The 26,904-nt window shown below is 46.3% G+C and overlaps 1 protein-coding gene across 14 annotated transcripts in view; it reads right to left on the bottom strand.

Annotated features, from left to right (window-relative positions):
• Positions 1–5,844: 5,844 nt before the first annotated feature.
• The window catches only part of WNK2 (WNK lysine deficient protein kinase 2), a 94,972-nt gene continuing 73,912 nt past the window's right edge, over positions 5,845–26,904 (bottom strand). For 8 of the 14 annotated variants that reach the window (XM_064431897.1, XM_064431896.1, XM_064431899.1 and 5 more), the window contains 4 exons: positions 22,816–22,860; positions 21,088–21,341; positions 11,282–14,064; positions 5,845–6,082 (listed from right to left, as the gene is read on the bottom strand). In XM_064431897.1, the coding sequence (XP_064287967.1) occupies positions 13,717–14,064; positions 21,088–21,341; positions 22,816–22,860 (647 nt within the window). In that variant the 3' untranslated portion in view covers positions 5,845–6,082; positions 11,282–13,716. Of the gene's footprint in view, positions 6,083–11,281; positions 14,065–21,087; positions 21,342–22,815; positions 22,861–26,904 lie in introns of those variants that run through there. The other 6 variants (XM_064431903.1, XM_064431904.1, XM_064431902.1 and 3 more) reach the window with 5 other exon arrangements.

Raw genomic sequence — 26,904 nt, 5'->3', positions numbered from 1 at the left:
GGAGCTAAAGAAGATCATCTCCCACTCATAGATTTGGTATATTTGGGCATCCATTGTATTTACTCCCCACAAATATTCTGTCAAAATGAGATTAGCGGTAAAAATATTTGTTAAGAAAGCAACCAAAGCAATTATTGCTGCATGTTTGTAGAACAACAAAGAGTTGGAAGGGGCACATCTGCCCCAGACACTGTTCTGGCCATGGCCAACAGTTCCATGTGGGACAAGAGTGTAAATTCCAGCTCCCTTTGTACCCTGAGAAGGTCCAATGGCACCTGCATGTCCTCCATCGCTGCTCCCCTTCCTGGGAGGGTGGTGAGGGGCTGCCCCTGTGACACTGCCCTCCCAGGGCTGTGTGCCAGAGCGAGCCTGGGAGACACCACAGCAGCACTCAGACAGGGCTAAGAGGATTTTTAGGGTCCCTGTCTGGTTTTACTTTGCACATGATCTGAGCCATGACCAGGACACAAGTGGGGACACCAAATCTCCCAAATCCTTCCCTGACAGAGGCTGACACTGACACCACTGCTGCTGCCTCACACAGACAGTGGGGCACCTTCCACTGCTCCCGGGCTCACACAGAGACTCTGCTTAGATTAGGTTTCAATAAAAAATGAGCCTGTGTGCCACTGTGCAGCCGATCTTCCCCTGGCCAGAGGGGACACTGTGCCTGCCAGCTGCAGCTGGTGCCATGCGGGCTTATCCTTCTCCATCCCCACCCTCCTGTGGTGGGGCAGGAGTGAGGTGCTCTGCTGGGATCCTCCCCCAGGCATTTTGCCACCGTTTTCTTTTTTTACCTGGCAATGCATAAACTCTGAAACTAAACATAGTGACCAGGTTCCTGCCCCAAGCAAAGCAGTGATAAGGAATGCAGCACAGCTGCAACACACTGGCTCTCAGCCTCAGCAGCTCGGAAGATATTTTCCACAGACCTTTTCAATTTTGCAAGGAGGTTTCTGGACAATTAAATGATCAGTGAACTTTGCTTGGTGTTAAGGTACAAAACTCAGCCAAAGAGCTGAAGCAGAGTCAGACTGGGTATTTTGGAGGACAGCAGGAATCAGGTCTATCTGATCCCGCATGTTAGAAAAACAAGGCACAGGGAACAGACTGCTGCTTTCAGTTGACTTAATTAGTTTATACACTGAAACTATGAATAAAGGGGCTGTGCAGTGCTTTGGCTTCAGTAGTAGCCCCGCAACCATGACAACAGCGAAGCATTGCTGATTACCATGACAAAGAGCGGAGGGCTGCTGCCACAGAGAGCCAGCTCCGGCCCATCAGTCATTCGGTGTGAGTGGAAAAACCCACCCTGAAAAACAAGCCCTGAAAAACCCACTAGTACGGCCACTGCTGTACTCCACACTCCAGTTCTAGTCCTCTGCAAAAACAAGTGTTTGGAAACAGGTTTGGGCAGCTCACACATGTCCATGTCATTTCATGAACGGTAACAGTAGTATCTTGTGAAGCTAGGATGTAACACGGAAGTTTCTTTTAAAATAGAGATTTGAACAGTTAGAGACCAGTAACAGAATGCTGTGCCCCTGCCTGCCCCAAGCTCCCAGCCTGGCCTGGCACAGGGGAATTCTCCAGGCTCCAGCCCACATCTTAAACATGTTGTCCTAGATCTGGTTCAAAAGGACAATAAAAAAAATCCCCTGTTTGCCCCCAGTCCTTCCCTCTGGTTCAGTCTGTGGTAAGAGGCAAGCTCAGCAGTGAGTTGACAGCCTCAAGGATGACACTGTCACAGGGTGTACAGGCATGCACCCCCTCCAGAGTACCCTTTTCTGCCCTGGTGCCCCCATGGAGCAGCCCCAGCTCCCCAAGACCCTTTCCCCAGGGTGGGCACAGCGCCTTGGGATGCTCCAGCTTTGCAGAACAAGGAGCAGAGGAAAGAAAAAGGGGGAACTTTGCTTTTTCATCTGGGAAACATCATCTCAGGCTGTCCCCCCACTGGGGTCCAGCAGGGACTCCCTGGGCCAGCTGAGTCCCCCCACCCCCCTTGCCCATTGCTGGCCGGCACAGTCCCACCTGCCCTGCACAAGGGCCATTACTCCTGGGGACACTGCGTTTGTTACCGGAGCCTGAGCTGCTGACACTGAGCACAACCAAAAGTTTACCCAGGGAGATTAAATAAAGAAAATAAACAGTGCTGTGAGAAAGACATGGAATTGAGGCACTTTCTTAACAGGACCAACACCACATGTGTGTGAATGCAGATGAAGCACCCAGGGAAGGGAGGTAACTCAAAGCATCTCAGAGCTGAATAAAAACTGATGGAGAGCCCAGCCCCACTCCAAGAGGGTCCCACGCCTCTGGGACAGGGGCACAGCCCCACTCTGGGCACTTCTAATTCAACTGGAGGTGGACACAGGAAACCTGCTCATAGTGTCAGCTCCAGCTGAAATGGAGCATTTGGGTTTGCTTTACAACAACTGTGTTTTCCCATGGAGAAGCCATCCAGGTAGGTGATTTCTGAAGAATTTTCCTTGTCTGTTTTTGTAATAAGAGGTGGTAGAAAACAATAAAGAATAATCATACAATTACAGAATGGTTTGGGTTGGAAGTGACCTTAAGGCTTTTCTAATTCCAACCCCCTGCCAGAGGCAGGGACACCTTCCAGTAGGTAGAAGGAAATAGAAGGAAAAGGACAAATAAAAATCTCCAACTGCTGAACTGTACAAGTTGCATGTCCCTTTGCTTGTCTTTGCTCATAAGTAAACAGAAATATTCTGCATTGCTAATTGTCAGCTTCTTCATATCATCTCTCAGTGTTGAATAAATATAAAATAAATGCAGAAATATGCTCCTAAAATCCTACTCCAAGACCAAACAGGATGCTGCCAGTGATTTTCAGGGTGTTCATCACTTCTCATGTATGAGAGCAAACCCACAGGGAAGGTGTTGGGAGGAGGGTGTCTTCCTCCTGATGCCTTCTCCCATCCCTGCATCACCAACCAGCATTGGGACACAGAAAGTTCATTCTGCCACCAATAGGCAGCACAGCAATGCAGAGCTCCACTGATGCCAGTTTATGGGTTTTTAAAAAAAAAACAAAACAATGCGTGCTCTAAGAAGGATAACAAACATGAGTTACCTCCCAAAGTGTTCCCAAACAAAAGGTTTAGGGCTGCAAAGCCCTGTAGAGTCCCCAAGCCATCCCTCTCCCAAAGCACAGGCCACTGAGTCCAGCAGCTCACGTGCCATTAACAAACATTTGAGAATGATGTTGCTATGTCTGACCTTTTTAACTGGCTCTGCATTTCCATGACTGTGTTACAAGCCCCTGGAATCCTGGTTAAACATCCAGCAGCCTCAAACATCTCCACGTGCCCCCAGGCATCATATCAGTCTCTCACCAAATGTATTTCTTCTTTTACTTTCCAGATATTCTCCTGCTCAGACAACTAAAGCCCTGAGAAACTGCACAGAAAAGAAACCATTTAAACATCCTCTAAAGTCTTACAGAAACTCCAAAAATCCAGGGGGAGGGGATTTGAAACATTTCCAGTCTTCCCTGCCCCATAAAATCAGCAGCCACCCAAACAGTTCACTGCTTCAGCAGCCCCTGAAGTCACAGGGAACTAAGCTGTGCTTTAAACATTTGCAGGAATTTCCTTCCATTGCCATAAACCCCCAGTACTCACATCCCTTCTTCAGCCAGGAGGCTGGGATGAAACATTGGGACCACAGAATCCTGGGATGGTTTGGGTTGAAAGGGACTTTACAAGCCATCCTTGTCCACCCCTGCCATGAGCAGGGACACCTTCCACTACCCCAGGCTGTTCCAAGCCTCATCCAACCTGGCCTTGGACACTTCCAGGGATCCAGAGGCAGCCTCAGCTTCTCAGGGCAACCTGTGCCAGGGCCTCCCCACCGTCCCAGGGAACAATTTATTCTTAGAATCCAATCTAAATTGCTTCTTATTTAGTTTAAACTTGTTCCCCCTCACAGAATAATGGGGTGAATTAGAGGATCCCATTCAGTGGTTCATCCCAGAGGAACTCAGGGACCCTCAGCAGCTCCAAACTCTCAAGCAAGCAGCAAACACAGGGGTACCCTCCCAGAGGGAGCAGTTCTTCAGAGGAGAGATTATCCAATGCCAGGTAGGCTGGGCAGATGTGGGGAGCAGCCACCAGCCAGAGCTTGCTGCAGCTTCCACTCCTGAGCTTTAATCCTGGTGCTAATCCTCATATTTAATCTGAATATTAATAGAATATTTATAAAATGCTGATCTGGAGACAGAGGCCCCTAGGTTTCCTGCAACTGTGGAGGAGCTTAAGGGTCTGTAGAAGCAGTGAAGAGGTTCAGAACAACTGATGAAGGAAGTTCTGGACCCCAGGAGACCCTGCAAGGGATTTCCTCGGAGATAAAGATCTTTTAAACTCAGGAATAAAAATCTGAGACAAAGGCACAGTGCTTTGTTTCTGTGTTCACTGGAGTAATTACTCATCCCTGGAGAAGCACCTCGGGGACACGACACCCCTGTGCCCCGACCCAGCAGGAAGCTGCCCTCCCAGCCAGGGAAAAGAGAACAACCAAAAGAGAACCAGGAAGGTGCCCCACTCACCTGGATCCCCCTTCTCCCCCCCGTTAGGGAAGGGGCAGAGGTGGGTACCTACTGTGAGCAGGGATGCCCAAGGCCAGTAATGATTTACCACTTACCAGTCCCTGCTCCTGCCCAGGTGATCCATCCCCTTTCCTCAGAAAAGGACAGGGCACGAGGCACCCCAGATAAGCAGAAAATTAACATAAATATGTATATTATTGTATATAAATTGTATATTATTGAAGCCCTGGGGCTTCAAAATTCTAAATTAACCAAGTGTTTGAATGGTTCTGGAGCTTTACATGTACCTCCACCTGTGCTCTCCTCACCCCTGCTGGTGGATAGGAGGGGCCACGGTGGAAAGGAAATAGGGAACAACAGCATCAAAATAAGATTTATTATTTAGAACCAAGATTTGGAAGAGACAAACATGGCAGATAACAACGAAAAAGAACGCCCGGCTCCAGCTGCGAGGAGGGTGGTACTGAGAGGCTGACAGGCAGGGGAGGCTACTGTGGCTCTGGTGTCAAAAACAAGAGCGAGGGTCAGAACAGCCTGGGGTGAACGCAGGAGGAGCAAGGGAGGCCCGTGGGGGCAGAGATTTTGAGGCCCAGATGTAAAAGCAGGAGCAGCATTTTCCCACTTCTCAGGAAAATGCTAACCCAGCTTTCTGAAAACCAGGTGAGTAGTCCTTGGGTAAATGGTTACTCATGAGATTATTGCTATGAACTACTCTGTCCATCACCTCAGTCCAGGAGACAGCTGAAACCCACTGCCAGTGAACCCAGAGAAAGAAACCCCCACTGCATCGGTTTAGATCATTGAAGGCACTTTAGAGTCTTAAAAATGGCTCCAATTACCCACTCATCTTTGGGAGTATTTTAGTCTTACATTTAAAATCAGCAGTGACTTGAGACTGTATTTAAATCTGGCAAGAAAATGTGGTCAGTCTATGAGAAAAAGAGAGAGGTAAAAAGGGAAGTGACAAGCAGATTCATTCTCCGGTGCAGGATCCGGACGTTTTAAACTTGATTTAAGTTGATTTAAAATAGAATTTCATATTTTAAAAAGAACTGTGAGAAATTTAAATGGAACTGGAACTTCTCTTTCTCGTACGCGTGCCTAGTTTATCACTTGGAAAATGGCTTAAATGACAATTAACTGTGTCAAACAAAAAGCATTTGAAGGAGTGCCTCCTCCTTTTCCTCCTCCTCCCTCTTCTCCATCTGCTGCTCACGGAAACCTGGCTCACAACAAAAGGGAACAATTTGGAACAAAATCCTTTTCCCCCAAAATAATTCTCCTTTATTTTTTATTGCATAACATTTTTGTATTTCCAACTATAAATAAAAAAATGATTAGAAAGAAGTTACAAAATAGCATTGAATGGACCAGAACAGCACAGAATTCCTCACACACGATAAATCATTTCCCATCTTCCTCTTCCTCCTCCTTGGCCGCGGTGGGGCCTTGCGCTTGGCACCGTAGCTGTGGGGGCCACGTGTCAGTCACTGGTGGTCTCATTTTCAGAATCTAAAAGAAAAAAATCCACATATGGATTTCACATCTAGGAAAATCAAAACCAAACCCCAAAAGGCCATGTGAGCTAGGCCACCTCAAGCGTGTGAGAGGTGCTGCTGCCGGAGTGCACTCCCAGTCCCACTCCCTGAAAACAGGGACAGAGAAGGGCGCTTGTGCTGAGAGCTCAGGTGTGTAAACCATTTCTGTTGGTGGCAGAACCCCAGCACCTCACAGGGTCCTCACACCAGAGCTCTCATTCCTGCGGGGGGAGAGCCAGGCTCCCAGGAAGCAGAGATGGAAAGAGCCAGCAGAGCCAGCCAGCGTTTGGCTCAGTTTGGAGGAAGGGAGAGGGATGTGAGGCAGTGTGCGGGTGTCAGAGGAGGATGGGGTTGCCCGGGCAGGTCATGGCACCAGTTCCCCACGCCTGCAGGCTTGGCTCCCTTGTCCCATAGAGATGAGCCAAGCCTTGGATCACAGGATCACAGAATGGTTGGGTTGGAAGAGACCTCCCTGCAGCAGGGCCACGGGGATGCCGTGCCCCATGCCAGCAGGGATGGGATCCATCCGCTGCCACAGGAGCAGAGCACGGGGAAGGTGCTTGGACAGACATGAAGGGCACAGCAATGACAGGACTAGGGAAAGAGGCAAGGGAGGTGCCGAGAGCAGCACATCACTGAGGCAGCAGCACAGGGTGTCACCTCGTGTCCCCCAGCCCGCACCACACGCACTGGCCACGCTGGGGACATGCTGGGGGCATGCACCCCAGACACAGCTCCACAGACAGACAGACACATGCAGGCTGCTGTAGAGGGGCAGCACAGACAGATCTGACGGAGCAGACAGCTTTGGGGAGGGCTCAGAGCTCATGCAGGGAGTCCCTGGAGCAGCGGGAGGCAGGGGATGCTGGGGACAGCACACAGTGCAGACACTGCCAGGATCTGGCACAGCTCCTGCTGGGTCTCCGTGGCCTGGCCTTTGTGTTTGTTAGATGCAACCCCAACTTTCTCCCTCCTGTATTGCCTGCTCTGCTTGTTCATGGGAAGAACTGACTTTAAAGGGAAGGAAAATCACGTCTTCCTCATAATTCCTCCCCGAGCTTCTGATCGTCAGCTCTGAAGATCTGCCTGGATCCAGCCCAACACGTGCTCCTGGTGAATAACCAGCATTTGACATGGAGTTTCACCCAGGAAAATAGGACAAAATTAACTGTCTCCAGGTAACTGGGAAAAAAACATCTGGCAGCAGTGGGTCAGCCACAACACCCAGAGCAGAGCCAGCTCCCCAGGCACTTAGCTCCTAAAACAAACCCCCACAGTTGCTCAGCCATGGGCAACCACCCCACTTCTTACTCCAGGCTCAGTCAGCCTGAGCTTTCTCAGGCTGGGTGGGCAGCAGTGCTGGAGAGGTCGGGGAGCACAGTTACCCAAAAGTTTGCTCGGTGACAGCAGAACTCTGGGAAAAGGCAGCCATGGCACAACCTGTAGTTGCTGCTAACTGGGACAAAGATACCAGATTCAGTCTGTCTAGTCTGATGAACAAATTAGAAATGCTGAGGAAGTTTTTACTTTATTGGCAAAGTCAATGAAAAAAACCAACACCAGAGTAAATACTTTTTGGGGCTATTTTATGTCAGAAGACTGAAGAATCCCCATTTGAAAAGGACTGGCAGCTGGTTATTTCTTTTAAATCTCCTAAGTTTTTACAAGGTGTCAGGGCCCTAAATGCCTCACAAAAACTTCAACAGGCCCAGATAAGTCCCCTAAAGAGTGGCTGGAGAGGCTCTCACCATGTCCAGCTCTTCAAAAGCCACAGTGCCGTAGCTGGCACTCAACTGGTGCCTCAGTCATGAAAGGCAAAGTGTAGGGATGTGCTCCTTTCTGAGGGGAAAAAACAATCCTAATTTTTCCCTCAGCCTTGTGACTACAACAATGTGCTCAATATTCACCATGCATTCATCCTGTTGCACAAAGAAATTAATCCAAGTGCTCCTTGCTCACCAGATTTGGAAAAACCAAGAGCTTTGCACAAGAATTTCAGTGTTGTAACAGATACTTTATCAAATCATAGGGCACTGTCTATGAACGGCTTCTCCACAGTGACCAAGTGAGACCTAAAGCTTCCTTAGACTTTGTGTGTCAGACTGAAGGCTTGACCCATGCAGAGCCTAAACTCCTCATGAGAAAATTATTTCAAGGGAGAAGTTTGATAATCAAATATAGATTTAAGCATATACAGAAACAGCCTTGACAGCACATGACTACCCCTGAGAAGGGAGCAGAGAGGATCACATCATTCCCAACAGCAGCCACCTCCTGGTCTGAGCCTGACTTCCACCTGAATCAGTGTAAGTGATCTCTGTGCTCACACAGTCAGCAGTGCAGCACATCCAGACCCCTCTGAGCAACAAATTCCTTCATAAAGCAAAATTTGTAGCCTGACAGCCCCTAAAATCTATCTCATTACACTGCACTTCTGGAGCCTGGCAGCAGCACGGCTGGGGCTGGAGCATCCCTGTCCTGCTGAATCTACAGGGATCACTCAACAGCCAGAAATGTTGCCCCTACCAAAAGGTACACATGTGAGTCACAGCACAATTCCCACCAGATCAACAAACTGCTTCATTTCTGGGGTTTACAGACAGGAAACTGACTGTCAGGTATAAAATAATAACAGAGGTCAGCACATCAGAAAACTTCACTGAAGCTGAGTTTGCCCAAGCACCAACCAGGTGCCCAACACCATGAACCACTGAGGTGCTCCTCAAAGACTCAATCCATTATAAATAATCATAGCCAGAAATAACAAGCAATCATGGTTTTGTTGTTTTATAAATTCAATCCCATATCAGGCATTCATCCAGCCACGAAAACAAGAGTGTGAGCTCCCTGTCGTACACTCTGTAGAGAGACCGTGCCCACACTGCCCCACAGGAATCACCCAAAATCAGTACAGAGGAGGGCAGACAAAGGACTGGAGAAGGCAAGGAAACCTTACTGTACATGACAACACAGTCAGAAACTGTTTCATGTGTGACTGTCTCCGAGCCAACAATTTCAACAGCATCCATGGAAAACTTGGGAAAACTAGCTGGCAGCAAGGCAGAAAAAAGGCAAGCTTTTTCCATAATAGCTGTTATCTGATGATTAACATCGATCTCACTCCAGAAACCTTGAACCTTTTCCTTCATTGCAGTGGGGGTGGTAGGGGGAATAGGGATGACAGGGAAAGCAATACTGACATCACAAATTTTAGAAGGGAGACTTCTGGCTACAACTCTCCAAAGCCAACTTCCAAGGCATGTGTGAGGACAGATGTTTTTTCTGCTCAAATAAACACCAACCAGACAAAATCAACACGGACCCACAAAACATCCATGGGGCTTCTCTGGAAAAATTCCCCATGTTTCCAGACCAGACAATAATGCACTGGGATAATGAAAAATGCTTGAAGGGAAAGAGCTACCAATGGCATAGCCAAGTTAAACTATTGATTCAAAGTATTAGTGATTTCCCTCCACAAACACCAAACAGCAAAACCTCCCCTGGAGGAAGAAGCTCATTTCAGGAACCCTGTCTCTTAGCACCCTGTTCCCAACACAAGTAACTCTACAAGAGCACAGAGAATGCCACATTCAGTCCTTTGTCTTGCCCTCAGCTAATGTCAAGGATTTCAGAGAAAAGTAGAAGGCACAAACGGAGCCGTGTAAAGACAGATAAGGAGTAATGGTTAAGTATTCACAGAGCCCCAGAATGGTTTGAGTTGGAAGGACCCTTAAAGCCCATCTCATCCCACTCCTCCAGGGTAGGAACACCTTCCACTATCCCAGGTTGCTCCAAGCCCCATCCAACCTGGCCTTGGACACTTCCAGGGATCCAGAGGAAGCCACAGCTGCTCTGGGCAACGTTTCCTCTTTAAATGAACTTCTTAAAGATTTTTCTTCTTTTTAAAAGGAATTTTTAAAATATTCCCTCTTTAAAGTTGTGGAGACCAGAGTTAAACATGGAAACAATCTGCAAGGGCCAGTGTTGCATCATTCTTTTGAGTGAAATCTGCCCAGGGAAGTTGAATCCAGATTTGCAAAAGAGCCTTAAACCCCTGGAGTGTTTCTCCCTGCCACCTCCAGTGCCCAGCTTTGCATCCCTGTGGCAGATGAGTATTGCCAATGGCAGCAGCCCCTCTCCATGTCCAGTCTTACTCCAAGCAAGCTGGGAATGCAGTGGGAAAGCAGGATGTGGTCGTGCATTAAGATACTCCATCATGACATAAGGCAATCAGAAAGCCAATTGAAAGGCACACAGCCAAACTTCAACTACTTTCCCAACTTCCCAAACTGAAAACTGCAAAATTTCCCCACTACTGGGTCAGTGACTATAGGGGTTAAACATTTTTTCAAGATTTGTATTAAATTTCTATAACTGAAAGACTGAAAATCAGGGGATCTGTGAGCTCCCTCATTGAAACCTGGTATTTGAAGCTGGCCTCTGCTGACTTCCCACATGTCCCTGCAGCACAGTCCTGGCTGGTAATATTGGGTGATGGCAGAGCTACAGGACATGCAGGACTGGAACCAGCAAGGCCAGGAATTCTCAGGAATTCTACCAGCAGGTTTGACCCATTTGCTGCATGTTGAAGCAATATTCAGTTAGGAATAAAACAAGTTCAGTTCTGGGGTCTGTAGGGAACTTTTTAGGTGCAGTTTTCCCACTGTGATGGTGCAGCATGGACCCCGCAGTTCTGTCTTACTCTTGGCTCACCTTTTGCTCAAGAAGTTGCTCCATTTATTTAATCTCTTGTTATTTGTTAATTGCCACTGAGGTCAAACCACCCTGTGACACAATCCTCACAACCAAGGGCAAAAAAACCATGGCTTGAATTGAACAGCCAGAAGAGCTGCAGCCAAGAGAGCCATCAGGAAATTACAAATCACAAGCACGACAATACCAGCAACACAATCTGAGCTCCTGCTTGCCCCAGTGCAACGAGCAGGTGCACACCCCCCCAAGGCCCTGGAAGCTGCACCCACGCCCTGCTCCCCAGCCACCCCGCCTCTCCGGGAACACAGCCATGCAGCGCAGTCACCCTGGGGCAGACGGGCACCAGCGTGGACCAGAGACTTCCCAACCAACACAGCACAGACAGCAAAGCCACATGGAGACAGAAGCAGGAGTGTCACACCTGCATGCCCTTCTCTCATTTCTCCTGCAGCCTCACCCAATGATGGTGACTGCCAACAGGGTGCTGGCAACAGGACCGAGCTTCCTCACACTTAAATGATGCCAGGATCCTTCTGAAGGGCTTCCCTAGTACCCTGCAGTTCAAGAGAGAGTTCATGGGCCTCTTTCCCACCTACCAAACTGAGCATCCTCAAGAGCAGCACCAGCACCCCTGAGGGAGCCATGTGCTCAGAGGAACCAGCTGAGGCTGCAGCCCCTCTGCTCTGCAGAGCCCGGCCCCAGGCAGGGCTCGGTGCCCAACAACTGCTGCAGGCGCCACGTCTGCTCCTGCTACACAACCCCGGGACAAGAACCAGTCTGGAAAACAAACACACAATTACCTGGAACAGCTGGAAATCGACACTGCTCTATGGTTTAGGAAAACACTGGCTTTTTCACACCATTTTCAAGCACAAAATGTTTATTTTTCTTTTTAATCTATACAATTTCTTGGGGCTTTTAGTGCCACTGACTTTGTCAGTATACAAGGGATGGACTATACAGGCAATAGCAACATAAACTGTAGGATTCAGTGTGAGCCAAAGGGAACCCGGTGTGAGAACATATTTTCCATGTTTGCTCATGAAGCATACAGACATGAATTTAAAAAACCCAAACAAATTAAAGATACATGGTACAGAGAACAGAAATCTCTTACTGCAGTAAGTATTTTACCCAGGCAGAAGACTCTGCATAATTGTCTATAAATTCAATTCTAACTGAATTGATGGAGTAATATATTCAAAGGGTACAAACAAAGTAATTTAGACAGGTATAATGCTTGAAGTACCATAGAACTATACAATTCACAGCTTGGCAGCATAGGACGTCTCTGCCCCTCAGCAGAGGGCTACGAAATGTCATGGTGGGGCCGTTGGGTGTGGCCACACCTGGGTCCTGTGCCTGTAACGCTGCCTGTAGCACTCGGGGGAGGAAGGAGACTTACCATGGCAAACCAGCTCTAGTGGTTACCTTGTGCCTTTACACTAAGTGTAGGTGGAGGCTCTGTGCACAGTAAAATAGGAAAAAAGCAAGCAACTTTTGAACAGGAGAGAGGTGTCCGTGCCACCTGGAGCGCAAACTTGGGTAAAAATAAAGAGAAATAAATAAATAAATTATTCCAAACAGAAGGCGGTGAGACACCAAACCTGGAGTATCAGATGTGAAAAAGAACAGCTTGACATTTTTATTCTGTTTTAGCATGAACACAGCTGACACACCAAGGACCAGACATCACCCTCAAGCTCAGTGGCTGGAGCAGAACCCGAACGTGTGTGCGTGCTCTGCTCACACGGGGCTCACAGCCACCTGCAGACACGGTCTGCTAGAATCAACAGTTCCATTCACTTGTCTTCACTTATGGAACACGCACAAACTTGTGATTTAACTAAATTATAAAAGCCCACAACATAGGGAAAGGAAATGAAATCCAGCGTGCCGCTGATCCAGAGGAAAACAGCATTTGCTGCCTGTTACAGAATTAAGTTGTCGTCTACAATGACTTCACCACAGGCTGGGAAGGAGAACAGAGAGCGCTGCCTGAAGCTGTTCCCCTGTCCTTGTATACACCTTCCTTGGATCACTCTGTAAATGCTCCTACATTACAATGTGCACTTCACTACTTCTTGTACAAACACCAACAATTTTACGATCAGTGCATCAAACAAGCATGTCAAAGAAACCTCACCTCACAATTCTTATTTCTAAAAGCTTCAGAAATGAAAATTCAACCCGTGAATAAAAACAAAGCATTTACAGCAAAATGAAGCTGATGAGGAACATCAACTGTAAACCCGCAATATCTTTGCAAATAAAAAGACCTCCAACTCTCAAGCAGATTGTAAATAAAATACACCTTTCAAATAATTGTACATCTCTTTCCAGCTGGGACTGGAAAGCTGAGATTCAAGGCACTGAACTCCTGCAGGGTTAGTACAATTTGCTAATTATCAATTCAAGTACAATGACGTTAAGGATCACAAGTGTGAAACAGAACACAAGGAATAAAGTGTCTTCAGCAATGGGACAGAAGCAGGTATTGCCTTGACAACAAACGATCTGTGGTGATGCCGCCTCACAGTGATTGCTGATGCAGGGTACGGCTGTGCCCGGGGCCCTGCCTCACCCCACACAGACCATGGCACGTACAGAGCAAACACTCCAACGCGACGGCATCAAAACGCAGGGCAGGGTCCCCGTGGCAAGGCCACCCACTGACAGAGTCACTCACGTCAGGGTCCCCGTGGCAGGGCCCCCGTGGCAAGGCCACCCACTGACAGAGTCACTCACGTCAGGGTCCCCGTGGCAGGGTCCCCGTGGCAAGGCCACCCACTGACAGAGTCACTCACGTCAGGGTCCCCGTGGCAGGGTCCCCATGGCAAGGCCACCCACTGACAGTCACTCACGTCAGGGTCCCCGTGGCAGGGCCCCACGCTAGGTCATGCGCAGCCGTGGGCTGGCCGGCCGGGCCGGGCGCTGCAGCGGCACCGGGAACATCCGCAGGCAGCTCCGGCCCAGCGGCGAGAAGCGCACGATGCCGGGCCCTTGGACCAGCCCCGGCTGCGCCACCGGCCCCGGCCACGGCACTCCGTACACGGGCGACGGGAACACGGCTCCGTACTGACAGAGAGGCATCACGTACGGTGCCACCGCGCCAGCCAGGGCGGGCCCTGGCACGGGCACTGGCAGGGACGGTGCAGCTCCAGGAGCTAATCCTGTGGGCATGGGGCAAGCCACTGGAACGGGGCACTTGCTCCCCAGTCCTGTCCTTACCGAACTTACCTACAAAAAGAGAAACACAACAAATGTTGCTACAGGGCACTGCTCTCCCCATGCCAGCAGCGTCCCGGCCCAACGCTGGGCCCCGGGCAGCTGTGGGCACAGGCACAGGGGTGCCACAGTGTCCTTGGGGCTTTCTCTTGGGCTCATATATTTTTTCCTTTTATTGGGGGGCTGAGGTGAGGTTGTTTTTTTTTTGTTTGTTTGTTTGTTTTTTGGGTGTTTTTTTTGTTGTTGTTGTTTTTGTTTCATTTTGTTTTGTTTTTTTAAAGACAAAATATTTGGAACTTAATAGAAAAGGCTGATATGAGGCAGAGGGGAAAGTTATCTCATATAACCTCATTCTTTAAGAAGACAGGAAGCATCATTAAACAAGTGAAAATTAACACCCTCCCATGTCCAAAGGAACTCAACGTTAACTTGTGCATGAAAGTAAATAAACTTCACTCAACGCAGAATTAACCCAAATCCCACGCTTTAAAAACTCTAGCCCTTATTGTTTCACCCAGCCACGGGGAGCTGAGGGTGGTGAGGGTGGCAGGAGACCTCTCGCAGTGGCTTGTTGCCCGGTGCTTGTGCTGGTTGTGCCAGGCGAGGCAAAACCAGTAAGGACACAGCAGGGCTGCTCTGCCTCATGGGCTGCCAAGAGCAATTCCAGCCAGTTTTCTAAAATTCTATTAACATACACTTCAACTACTCAGCTTTTGCATGTGAGGGGCAGAGGAAGAGCTCTCCTCCCTCAATATGGGATGGCAGAGTTTCCCAAATTACACACTCCATCCTGCATGATGCCATGGGAACTGCTGCTACCCCAAATGTTTGCAGCATTTCATTACATTTTTCATGTCACAGAATTTACAGCTCCCTGCCAGAGTTCCCACCAGGTCATAACCTATATATGGCATAGAGAAAAAAGGGTGTTATGTAATTCTCGGAGTCTCCCATCAATGTGATATTTCACATTCAATTGATAAAACTGGTATGAAGGTGAAATTTCAGCACAAAAAAAAAAGAATATATGTTTAAGATTGGGTGGGATGCTTACTCTATGTTTGTGATTTTAATCTCTTCATAACTAAGAATAAAAATTGCAATGTCTCCCAGGATGTCCTACTTTGAGGCATTAACCTCTGTTCCTAGGGCAATTTTAGAAAAATACAGGACTCTTTTGATACTCTCCTTCACTTCCCTGTCTCATTCTCACCTGAAACCTGAATCTGATGGTGAACATTGAACTGAAGGAGATGCTCCAGGATCATGAATTTAACACCAATAATGTATAAAATTCCACCAAAATTAACAGAAACCAAAGAACAAGAAACAGAGGAATCAAGAATATATTTTTAAGACCTGCAGACATCTGCATGCTGTTATTAGATTCTTGTTTTAACATCCTCAAAATGGTGGTTTCCACCAAACTAAGCACCTGGGAGGAATGCCAACAGATGTTTGTGAAAATGCTGCATTTTGGACAATGCTCTCAGGCATGTGTGGGGCTGTTGGGGTGCCCTGTGCGGGGCCAGGAGTTGGACTATACTAGCAAGAGATTATTCAGTGGCACTAAGAATGTAAGGTGACGTTTTTGCCCTTTTTAAAAATTAATTTGAAAAAGCTTATTTTCAGCTCTTTTAAAATACTGAGAAATCTGACTCATTCCAGTTCTGATCTTTTTCCTTCTCAGCTGAATTCCTCAGTAAAGCAGTGGCTGCATTTAATGCTATGTATGTGTGACCAGAAAAAATTGTTATGCCCCAAACCCAACATTACACATACACATCAAACCTGATAATGTCATGATAAACACACATTAACGGTTTAAGTTTGCTTCCTTTACCTTCCTCCTATGCTTCAAGTGAGCTAAATACACACTTTAGGAGCCATGGCACCTGACTCTTGCATCTTCCCCTCGGTAGGAGCCTCTTGGGTATGACCTATTTTAACCATTACCTTTTTAACCAGTTCTGATGAGTCAACACTGATGGAGGCCCACACATCCCATCAATTCCTGCATGGAGGTGCTGACTGAAACAACAGAGTTAACATGTGCCAGAAAAGCAGCTCCAAAGCTGTGGATTTCCCAGCTCCAGGAAAGCCGTGAGACAGCAAGTCCCTCTGCTGGTCCCGTTCAAAGGGCAGCGATGAACTAGGTGTGTGCATTGCTCGGCTGGGATCACAGCACAGCCCTGAACAGGACTGGCTCAGCAGCTCAAGCCAGCCAGGCTGATGACAGCCAGGAAGCCCCTGTGCTGCACAGTGCTGTGTCCACGGTCAGGGCTCACCTGAGGAGGAGCCCGAGCTGCCGGGGCTGACAGTCACCAACCAGCGCAGCTGTGAGCCCGCGTGGGCTCCTGTCACTCCTGCCTGGCCAGCCTCAGCCCTCACAGCATCCCCACGGCCTCCCTGTGCTGAGGACCCAGACCTGCAGGCAGTCCTGAGGGTGGGGTCTCAGGAGGGCAGGATGCCACGTATCACATGGGTAGGAAGGGAAGCTCTTCCCCTCTGCATCTCCACTAGGCTCCTCTGCTGAAGCTATGAACTCACTGAGCCAGGAGAGACAGTGGCACCTTCACCCACCACACCCACCTCCTCACCTGCACGCACCCAGCTCTCCCTGCACTGACAGACCTCTGCTTTGAGCACCTGTACATGTCCCTGCAGGTACCAGCCACCAGCTCCTGCTTCCCCCACACCTACCTTCTCCTGACAGTTTTTCCTTTGTGGCTGTTTATTCCCCTTCCCCCAAATAAGCACACAAATTCCTTTCGAAAAAAGGAATAATACATACACAGAGAACAACATACCAGAAAACACTGGTAAAAATGAAAAAACTTCACAAGACAAAGACTAGGGTAGTTCAAATACCCCAAATCTGTTGTTTGGACTTGTTATAATTTTTCCTGTGGTCTACCAGGCAAACTTCAAAGCGCCACCCCAGTGACACTCATAGGTCCAGTACTGCCAAACTACACAGCCAAGCACTGGGTGTGACTTACCAACATCATAAACTCTTCTGGGTTTATATTAGAACAGAGGAAACCAGGTAATTCTGTTGTGAAAGCTGACCATAACTATCACAACCCACTTGAAAAGGCAGGATTTAGATGATTTTTCTTTTGCTGGCTACCCCATTAGCATCAGTGTTTTCCTTCTGCATGGACCAGCTACCACTGAAAGGAAACTGAGTCACAGGGCAGAGTCAGAGCTGGCTGCCAACACGAGCTGGTAAGGATGACAAAAGAGATGGATATCGCTTTTATCACTTCTGCCCAGTTCATTGAAACCCCAAAGCTTTTAGGCACTCCTGAAGACATCTGTGTGTGCTTTTTCAGTTCCCTGGAAAACTATTCAGACCAAGGCAGTGTTGAATAGGTTCAAATACAGATTCATTTTTTATTATTTTCCCAATCCAACAGAGAGGGAAGACACAGTGAAGGGGCTATGGCTTGGTTTTGCCATCGTGACCATGTCCAGCCTGGCTGCTCCCAGCAGCACACCCAAGCCCATGAGTCAGGAAATGCCAGCAGAGGTTCAGATGCTGCTGAAGGTGTCCAAGCCCCCAGTTCCTGTCACCCAGTGACACAGACCTCCGTGTTTTCAGAAACAACCTCTCTATGCACTGGGAACATGTTTCAGCTTTTTGGGGGTAATGTTTTGTTTTGTAAAACCTGTGGAGCAACACACAGCATGGAGAATAGAAAACATTTTTGGCAAGCCCTTCATTCTCAGGCACCTCCAAATAGTGTCTTTAAGTACACAATATTCAGTATTCTTTGCACAGAAGGCAGCTCATATTCCTAAGCTTATTCCTTGACTAATGCTAACCAAAATTACCTGTAAAAATGATTATTTCATCATATCTTCACAAAGACCACAGAGAGAAATCACTCAGGCAGTTTGACCTCAGTTCTAATATTTCCTACTGCATTTTAAACCGCTGCTGATGAGAATCTACCTGCATTTCCATGCTTCATAAAACCATTTGAAAAGGTGCATTTCAATGCTCCTGTGACACCTTGGATGAAGGCTCCTCCCCTTTTGAAAGGTCTCCCCCAGATTTCTAAAATGATTAACCAGGATTTGCAGGCAAATGGACTGGTAACTTCCCTAGAAACAAAGCACAATATGAAGTTTTCATTTACATGCTGATTACATGATTGCTGCCTACACCTCTGATGGCAGAGGATGAAAAGAAAACCACTCACTCTTATTAAAACACACTACCAGTTTCTCTTCTATTTCCAGCCTTAAAGAGTAGCTTTCACTTAGTTAAAAAATAATATATTTTATTCACAGCAAACAATTTGCTAGTGGTAGAAGGAGTCTTGAGTAAAAAAGAGATAACTTAGGGAAGTGAGTCCTCTGTTCCAGGGGGAAAGAGAAGATTTTGAGTAAGCCACACAACTGCCCTGCATATTCATAACAGTGGGTGAACAGTAAGAGACAATTTTAAATTAAAAAATGTGTTTTTCTATTTAAATGTATAGTTAACATTTTGTATTTTTTAAAAATTGTTTAATGTATTTTTCATCGTGGGACAACTCCCTTCACTCCCAATTCTGTATGAAACCCTTTAGGGAGGCATTTCTCTTTACAATAATCCCCAGAGACAAGGCAGAAGTGAAGGTACAAATCCTGCCACCCCCAGCCCCTCATTTCTGACCACCACAAGGGACCACTTCTCCCAAAACAACAACAGCTTTTCCCAAAACTAAGCCCAGGTGAGACAGCCCACCCTAACAGCTCCGTACTAGTTTGTTCCAGTTAAAAAAACCAAAACACAAAAGGCGTAAGAATCACCTTGCTTCCTACTTATCCAGCCTTTATTTCCAACATAAAACCTTATAACCTTCTCTGATGGGCTGGAAATCTGCATAGTGTTCCTTATTCTTTTCTTGCAAAGGCATTTTTGATCAAAAGAGGCGATAAAAGACTGTGTTACCAGGAGAAGTACAGCCCGAGCTTCAGATTCTCTCTCTCCTGGAAAGCCATTTTTTCCATCCTTTATGTGATATCCCAAATTCTTTTTGTCTTTCCAGTTGACTCAGCTGTGATTCAGCACATGGACATCTCACCATGGAGCTCATCCCTCCAACACACAGGTCACTTGTCCAGCTGTCCACACTAGGCAACATCTCATGCTGCTCCCTTCCTCTCCTTTGGCCATTTCTCCCCCAATACCATGCAGCTCTCTTCTCCCTCAACTTCAATTTCCCCGTTAGGGCCAATTTCAGAGGGTACAAACAGCAAACCAATGCTGAACTCCCAAACGAAACCTTGTCAAGCTCTTCTGTATCATACCTGCCACCTGCAGCATCCTGTGCCATTTTCATGGCTAAAACACTCAACAAAAAGTACACCAGCATTGTTTGCCTTCTGCCCTTGCATCTCTGCTGCAGCCAGCACGGTCCTTACAAGGACTTCGTGCCCCAAATCACCCCAGGTCTCACCCACCCCAGGGCTCCAGCTGATGCCACTCCTCCACACAAAAAGGAATTATGCAAAATGAAGAGCAGAGAATCCCAACCTCTCCATGCTCCTGGTAAATCACCTCCAAAGAACTTCAGTCAGCTCTGCTGGTTCCCCGGAACATCTGCCATGGTTCAGAAACACACAAACCCTCTAAGATCCAGTCTACTGAGACAGGGACATTCCTGCTCCTCTCACAGTGACACACTGCCTTCTCCACAGGCTTTGAGACAGAGACACCAAAACTGCAGGAGGTAAAATCAACCCTAAATTGATACTGACAGGTGATTTAAATAATAACCACTCATTTCTCCAGAAATACAGGTGGGCAAAACATCCACATCTAATACTTCAAACTTCTGCAGTGGTCTCAGAGGAAAGTGCTACAAAAAGTGTATCAAAAGAAAGTAAGAAGTGACTTAACAGAATCTGCACCTTCCCCGCCTCTTTATGGAAATACTCAGTTTGGGTTTACTAGCACTAACTTTGACTTATTTTATGAAAACTGTTAGGGTCTTAAGTAGACATTGCTTACTCCTGAGCTGGTTAAAGCATACTGAGTAAAAGGATAATTTACTGACTCGGGAAGCAGCAGGTACCAAAGCAGATGCAATGAAGAGGTTCCTGCTTTGGTACATTTCACCTCACCAACAGCTACAGAGTTACTACTGCTACAGGACTTTTCCCTTCTACATCTCAAAAAGGCAATGATTTGCTATCCAGATCTAGTTCTCTTGCTTTTAGCGGACTACAAAGCAGCTCCACACTGTTATTTCCCTTTATTTTGGCTCAATTTGCAGTCTTCCAAGAAAATGACCCCAGCAAAAATTACTAGTCAAAGAATCTCCAACTGTGAGAAGGAAGAGGTTTGGAAACCCAGACCGGGGTGGGCCAGAATGGTGAACTGGGATTCTGGGCGCGTGCTCATTTCTTACTGTGCTGCCTCTGTATCAGCCCTCAGCAGCACTGAACACAGACACGATACACCTGCAATGGCTTTGTCCTGCTGCTGAGAACAAAAGGGACCAGTGGGGGCTTTTCAGTTCCTTATTTTTTATAGGATACTTTGACAGCATTTCTGAGGATGGTATTGTCCAACAAGCAAGGGTCAGCACACTCCTAGCTGTCCCCTCTCCCAGCACTGGACTCACTCAAATTCCACTCAAACAATGGCTCCCAACCACAGAGCCACCAGCCCCTGTTCTGAGGAAGGTCAATATTAAACATCAAAAAGAAAACTTTAGTAATAGTTGAAACTGAAGTTGAGCAAGAGATGATAACAATAAGAATATTGCTCTGCATTGCTATTAATAAGCAGTTTGAAATTTTAAAATATATATTATATATACATGTATATATATTGCTGCCCATATATCCCTTAAGATTATTCCAAAGGACAATTAAAAAAAATTTTGATTTAGTACTGAATGAAAAGAACTGGACATTTATAGAAAGCATTTATCTGGAGTAATTTTAGTCTATGTCCTCCTCCGTATCTGAGGTCTGCAAAGGCTGTCAGACACATAGCAAAAGGTATGTCCTTCAAGGAGGGCCACTTACTCCACAAGTCTCATTCTGCGTTTGCATGGGGTTAGCCTTTGGCTCCATGTCTTGCCTTTTTTGGTTCTGCTTCAGTTGGTTTAAAGAAGGTTTTGTCTGTGCAGCTCCAACAGTTTTGCTCGTCCACTGGTCCACCAGCTTGTGCAGGTCATCTGTGAACGTCCCTTTCTTGTTGTTACTGTTGTTGGCCTGAACCTGCAGCGTCGACTGTGGGAGGGGCTCAGGACACGTCACCAGGCTGTTGGTCGAGGATCCTGGAAAATCACACAGAGAGCTGAGATGGTCTCTCTGCCTCACCCTGCAGCTCAAACCCCTTCTCACCTATTGCCACTCCAACGGCGGCTTTTCGGATTTCTAACCCGCCCCCTCCTGGCTGCAGAACACCTTTGCTTAAAGAAATGGTCCAAGTCCAATGGGTTTGCATTTTCTATCTCATCATGTTACCTTGGCTACTAATTTGTCTTGGGTGAAATTAGGGACAGGAAGTGAAGCCAGGAATGCAGCCCCATAAAGCTGACATTCCATACAACATCTCCTCGGACATTACCATGAGGAAGAAGGAGGTGGGATATATTGCTAACACTGCAAGCATTTATAAAATGAATTTACCATTTATTTCACTTGCCTAAGTTTACTGTCCTCCTGGAAAAATGTTATTGTCACAGAGGTTACGGGCAGGGCTGGTTCCTGCTCCTCAGGGAGCCCACCACCTCTCTCAATGATGCCAGGACGATTCACATGGCTATTTGTGTATTTTGGGAGAAAAAACCCCATTAGGACCATGAAAGTATAAAAGAGAGAGGAGAGAGGCTGTAGTGGGCAGGGTGACTGTTTGAGACAAAGATAGAGAACTTTTGATACACATAAAAGCAGTCAGGAAGAGTATTTATAGAGATTTAATTCTGTATGTTCACTTCTTTCCAGAAGAACTAGTAAAAAAAAAAAAAAAATCTGTCCTTTTTCTGCTTAGTGACTACAAGTCTGATACAGCAAGCTCAGCAGGGGACTGCAATTGAAGGAGTCTGAATTTGACCTAAGCAGAAAATGTAAATGTAAACTTCTCAGCTAACATAGAGACAGCTAAAAATTGGAAATAAAGACCATCTCTCCAAGCAAAAAGTTCATAGAACTGTAGTAAACTGATTATATAAGCAAACATGAACATGGAGTATTTTCTCTGTTTATCAGTTAGCAGCCAAAACCGAGTACACTAATTAGTCCTACAGTTACATAAAACACATTAATAAACTTTAAATGATCATGCATTCAACCTGCAACATCACTTCTAAGTGAATACTGCTCAATTCCTTTTCCTTGGGGTAAAAGTGAGAAAATTAAGGATTTTTAGAAGAAAGCTCTTCAATTGGTATTTAATATTTCATGCAGCTCAAGAGGGCTGGAATGGTTTTAAGCTATCAATTCTTCCAGCAGAGAACTGCAGTCATATAGAGGTGTGTATTTCAGAGACAGACACTGGACCCAGTTTCCTGGCTGCATGCGTGCACGGTCTCACACACAGAACACCACGACTCTCTTGCAGCATGCAAGGTTCTCAAGACATCACAGCACATGCATTACTCTCAAAGTGTCACAATTTATACAGTCTAGCTTCCAGTAAGTGCATCAGCTTTAGTTATTAAACAACTAGCTTTTAGTAAAAAATAAAAAAAAGCAAAGAACATCCCATGCCATGAAGGAAGTACTGAGAAACAAAAATGGGATAGTTACTACTACTGTGATCTTTGCCTAGACATAGTCGTTTCAAGGTGGACCCTACAAGGTAAAACAATACAAGACACACAGAATTAGGTAAGACTAAACACAACAAATCAGACGGACAAGCTTCTGTACTTTTAAGCAATCAAAAAGTAGTTATTACGCAAGAAAGGACAGACAAAGTCAGCAGTTCAGGTGAGTAAAGGAAGCCTAAATAACTGGACAGCTCAAACCTTTCTTAATGTGCAGCCATTCAAAAGCTTTGGGAAGTACCACAGCATGCCAAAAGCAAGGGCTCGTGACTTAAAGATGCATTTGTTTGGTTTGTTTTGGTTGGTTGATTTTTAAAGTTTTTAAAAATTGATTTTTTTTCCCAAATTGCCTTGCCTTCCTAATAGAAGGTTTTGATTTGTTTCCTATTAATGCAGGAAATAATGTCAATTTAGTTTGTGATTGGAGGCCAAAAATGCTTTCAGGAACAAGTCAAGCTAGTCTGGCTGCAAAGACAAACCATAAAACAACCCTAAAAATCTTGTTTTACAAGTCCAAAAAGATACATTGTTCTGCAGGTCTGAGGCCAATTGTTTCCAAATAGTTTATTTGTAGGATTTGTGTCTAAATGTGAGACTCTGAACTTCAATTGAATGGAACTGTGAATGAGTTTCCCTTATGCCTTGTCTGAGTGCAGAAAAGTAATCTGTCAGGGTAGCCGAGTTTTAATTTAACTAAACTACTTGTTTTTTTCATTATTGTCTCATTCCATCATTCATCATGATTTTACAGTCTGTTGATAGATAGCAGAGTGCCAGAAGTGTGCTGAGACCCCGACTTGACTGTCAGATCTTGCCAGACATTGGCACCGTTGCTATTTGGGTGCCAAAATTTCCTGAAAGGTATTTTGGACTTGATAAGAAGAATATTGTTATGGGATGGGGGGAGATGAGTGTCTGACGGGCTATGGTGGGTTCATTGGAAAGAAGCACTTGGAACCATGAGCAAAATCAGACTGGGGCAAAAAAGTAAGATAGAGGATGATGTGCTTTTTCTCTAGAGTACACAGTGGTGTAACATTTTGTTACTGTGCCAGAAATGCAGCTTTAAACTCAGAGATTGCAGGTCCAGGCTGACACAGGCCCTGAATGAGTCTTCAGAGGAGAAGGAAACAATTTCAGTCAGAGACTGAGGAAGAGAAAGTAAAGAAACGAGGGAGGGAGGAAGAAAGGGAGATATTTGTGCTTAGATATGGGTGGCATGAGGAACAGAGGATGCTTTGAAAGAATTTCTTAGTATTTCATATAGTTCATATGGATTTCTACCCTGAGAAAATAAGGACATGACTACAACAACACAAGCGTAACCAAGTTCAGTTCTCATCTCAAAGCCCAGATAGCAAACACAGTCATATTCACAACTCAACCATCTGTCTCGTATTCTTATATCTTTTGCTCTCTTTTCCCTCAGATATACATTACCTTGCCTAACCCAAAGTTAGCTACCAATTCCCACACTGGAAACAAGTCCCCACGATGGCAGTGACCATGGCAGCAATCCTAGAGGCTATTTCCTGCTATTTCCTGCAGCAACAGGCACTTCTTAGCACAATATGAATGCAAATGGAAAGCACCTGCCTGCAAGAAATAAAAGCAGGCAGCTGACTGCCGTATACGCTCGAATGTGTGTAAAAACACCTTCATCACCAGTCCCTCTGCTTCCTGCACAGCCAGGCAGAGGTTTCCCAGCACCTCAGGTGCCAAACCCGACCTGAGGAAATGAAAAAAGCAGCAATACTGAACACACTCACAAAACACCTGCATGAGGGGCTCCAGCTCTAAGGAAAATATCACAGGAGAGTCAGGCACTGAGAAGAGAGCTGCTCCTTCCAGCAGCACCACTCCAGTGTGGAGCTTGGGAGATGGGAAACATTCCCTAAGTGGTGAGACTGCCTCAAGCAGGGACTGACTATTATCAGCCATGGCTAGTTATGAACTCAAATTCAATTAAAAAGTCACTTTGTAGATCTAATTCACCAGATTAATTGTATTACTGCTAAAATTAACACTTTTAAGAACAGTAAAGTTAAGGAGATGAATCATAATTAAGATTTAATGGAAGATTATGAAAGTTCAGCAGAGCATTTTACCTACAATTCCAGATCTCTTATCTGAGGAATTAAACAGCTATTATATCATACAGAACAGAAAAAAATCCACTGTCCCATATTTGCACTAACAGCTGCCAAAAAGCTGGAAAGCTACAAAAAAATGGAAATGGCAATAAACTGCTAGACCATTTCCATAATTGCATATGCACATACACTATACGAATTGCTACAAACCTGGCAAAAATTGCATTACACAAGATTCCAAGCCTAAGCCAAATGGAGCTTTGAAAATTCCACTCACGTTCAGTGAAAACTCTTCCCTAGGGCACTCTTGCAGTTTAACACAGGAAAGGAACTCAGGATAAAATTATGCCAAAGTCCATAAAAAATATTTTATTTCATAAAATATACAAAGGTGAAGTCAATATTGGACATGGGCAACAGATAAAATGTCCTGCAGAACACTGTGAAAGTGTTTCGATGGATCTCGTAACCAGAGCAAGATCCTTGTGGTACTGTCTTTAATCCATCTGAACATTTATTTTCAAAGCTGTTGCCAACTTTTCTGCCAATGCAGCAGGTCTCCTGCTGGCATATCCTACCTCGCCAAAGGGCTGGCTTTCTCTAACCAAATGTACAGATTTGGAGCATTTCTGAAAATGCAGTATTGTGTATCTCAACTGCTCTCAAACAAAAAAAAATACCAGGGAAACCTTGACTTATGGAATAGACCCAGAACTCTGAACTATCTGGAGGCCACCGAGCTGCTGGCTGGACAGCCATGTCCCAGCCCTGTACAACTGCACAGAGGATGGAGTCCCACCTGCAATGGTTTGGGTTAGAAGGGACTTTAAAACCCATCCAGTTCCGTCCCCTGCCATGGGCATGGACACCTTCCACTATCCCAAGCGCTCCAAGCCCCATCCAGCCTGTCCTGGGACACTTCCAGGGATGGGGTATGGATGCTAACATGTTTAGAACCTAATGCTTTTCCTGCCTGTTGGGTCCACTGATGTCCCTTCCAGAGGGAAAGGAACATGAGACAGCTGGTATTGCCAACATCATCACCTTCAAACAATAGAATCAAAGGATGGTTTATGTTGGAAGACCTTAAAATCCCATCTTGTTCCAAACCCCTGCCACAGGCAGGGGCAGCTTCCACTAGACCAGGCTGCTCCAAGCTCCATCCAACCTGGCCTTCCTCAAGCACTATTTTTCCTGAGGCTCTAGACACAGCTGCTCTGGATCCCAGCTCCACAGAACATCCTGCTGTCCCTCCTGCCCTCTGCCATCCCAGCCCCAGCCGCCTGGGGAAGGACAGGAATGCACACAGCCCCAGTCCTGCGCTCACACACACATCCCACCTGCTGGGCTCACAGGAAAACAAGCTGGAATAGCCTCCTGCCCCACCAAACCTGCCCACAGCTCAGCCATGAGGAGCTGCCAAGCTCCCCAGGTGAGAGGCTCCCAGCCAAGCCGTGCTCTGGGGACTGCGACCCTCGGGGGTGACCTAGGATTGCAGTGTCACGCTAAGTGCCTGAACTGCACCCACGTCCTGGTGTGACTCAGGGATGGGGGAGGCCAAACCTCCCCCAGCACTCGCCCAGAACCTGAGAGAGCACATGGGCTGAGAACAGAAAGCAATTAGTCATGCTGAGTTATTTAAGCATGAGGAAACTTCACGATTCAAAGGCTTTACATATTCCCTTGGTTTCATTCACAACATCCATGAACCCAAACATTTTCAATACACTGGTTTTAATTGCCATCTCCCAGACTTTTTGCATCCAACTGAATAGTAATTCCATAGAAGATTAAGGAAACATCTTCTGGGAATTACATGTACAGAAGAAGAAATTACTGTGGCCACTATAACACCAAACAGGAATGTTTGGGAGCTGAGAATTCTCCTCATGTTCTCAGAAAAAATCCCTAAATGCAAAATTGTCTCATGACTTCACCAGTCATTAGAGTCATTAGAAGCTTACATGATAATAAAT

The sequence above is a fragment of the Passer domesticus genome, chromosome 9 (assembly GCF_036417665.1).
Source record: "Passer domesticus isolate bPasDom1 chromosome 9, bPasDom1.hap1, whole genome shotgun sequence".
Lineage (NCBI taxonomy): Eukaryota > Metazoa > Chordata > Aves > Passeriformes > Passeridae > Passer > Passer domesticus.
The sequence above is the reverse complement of the archived record's forward strand: the minus strand, read 5'-3'. Positions and strand labels throughout refer to the sequence as shown.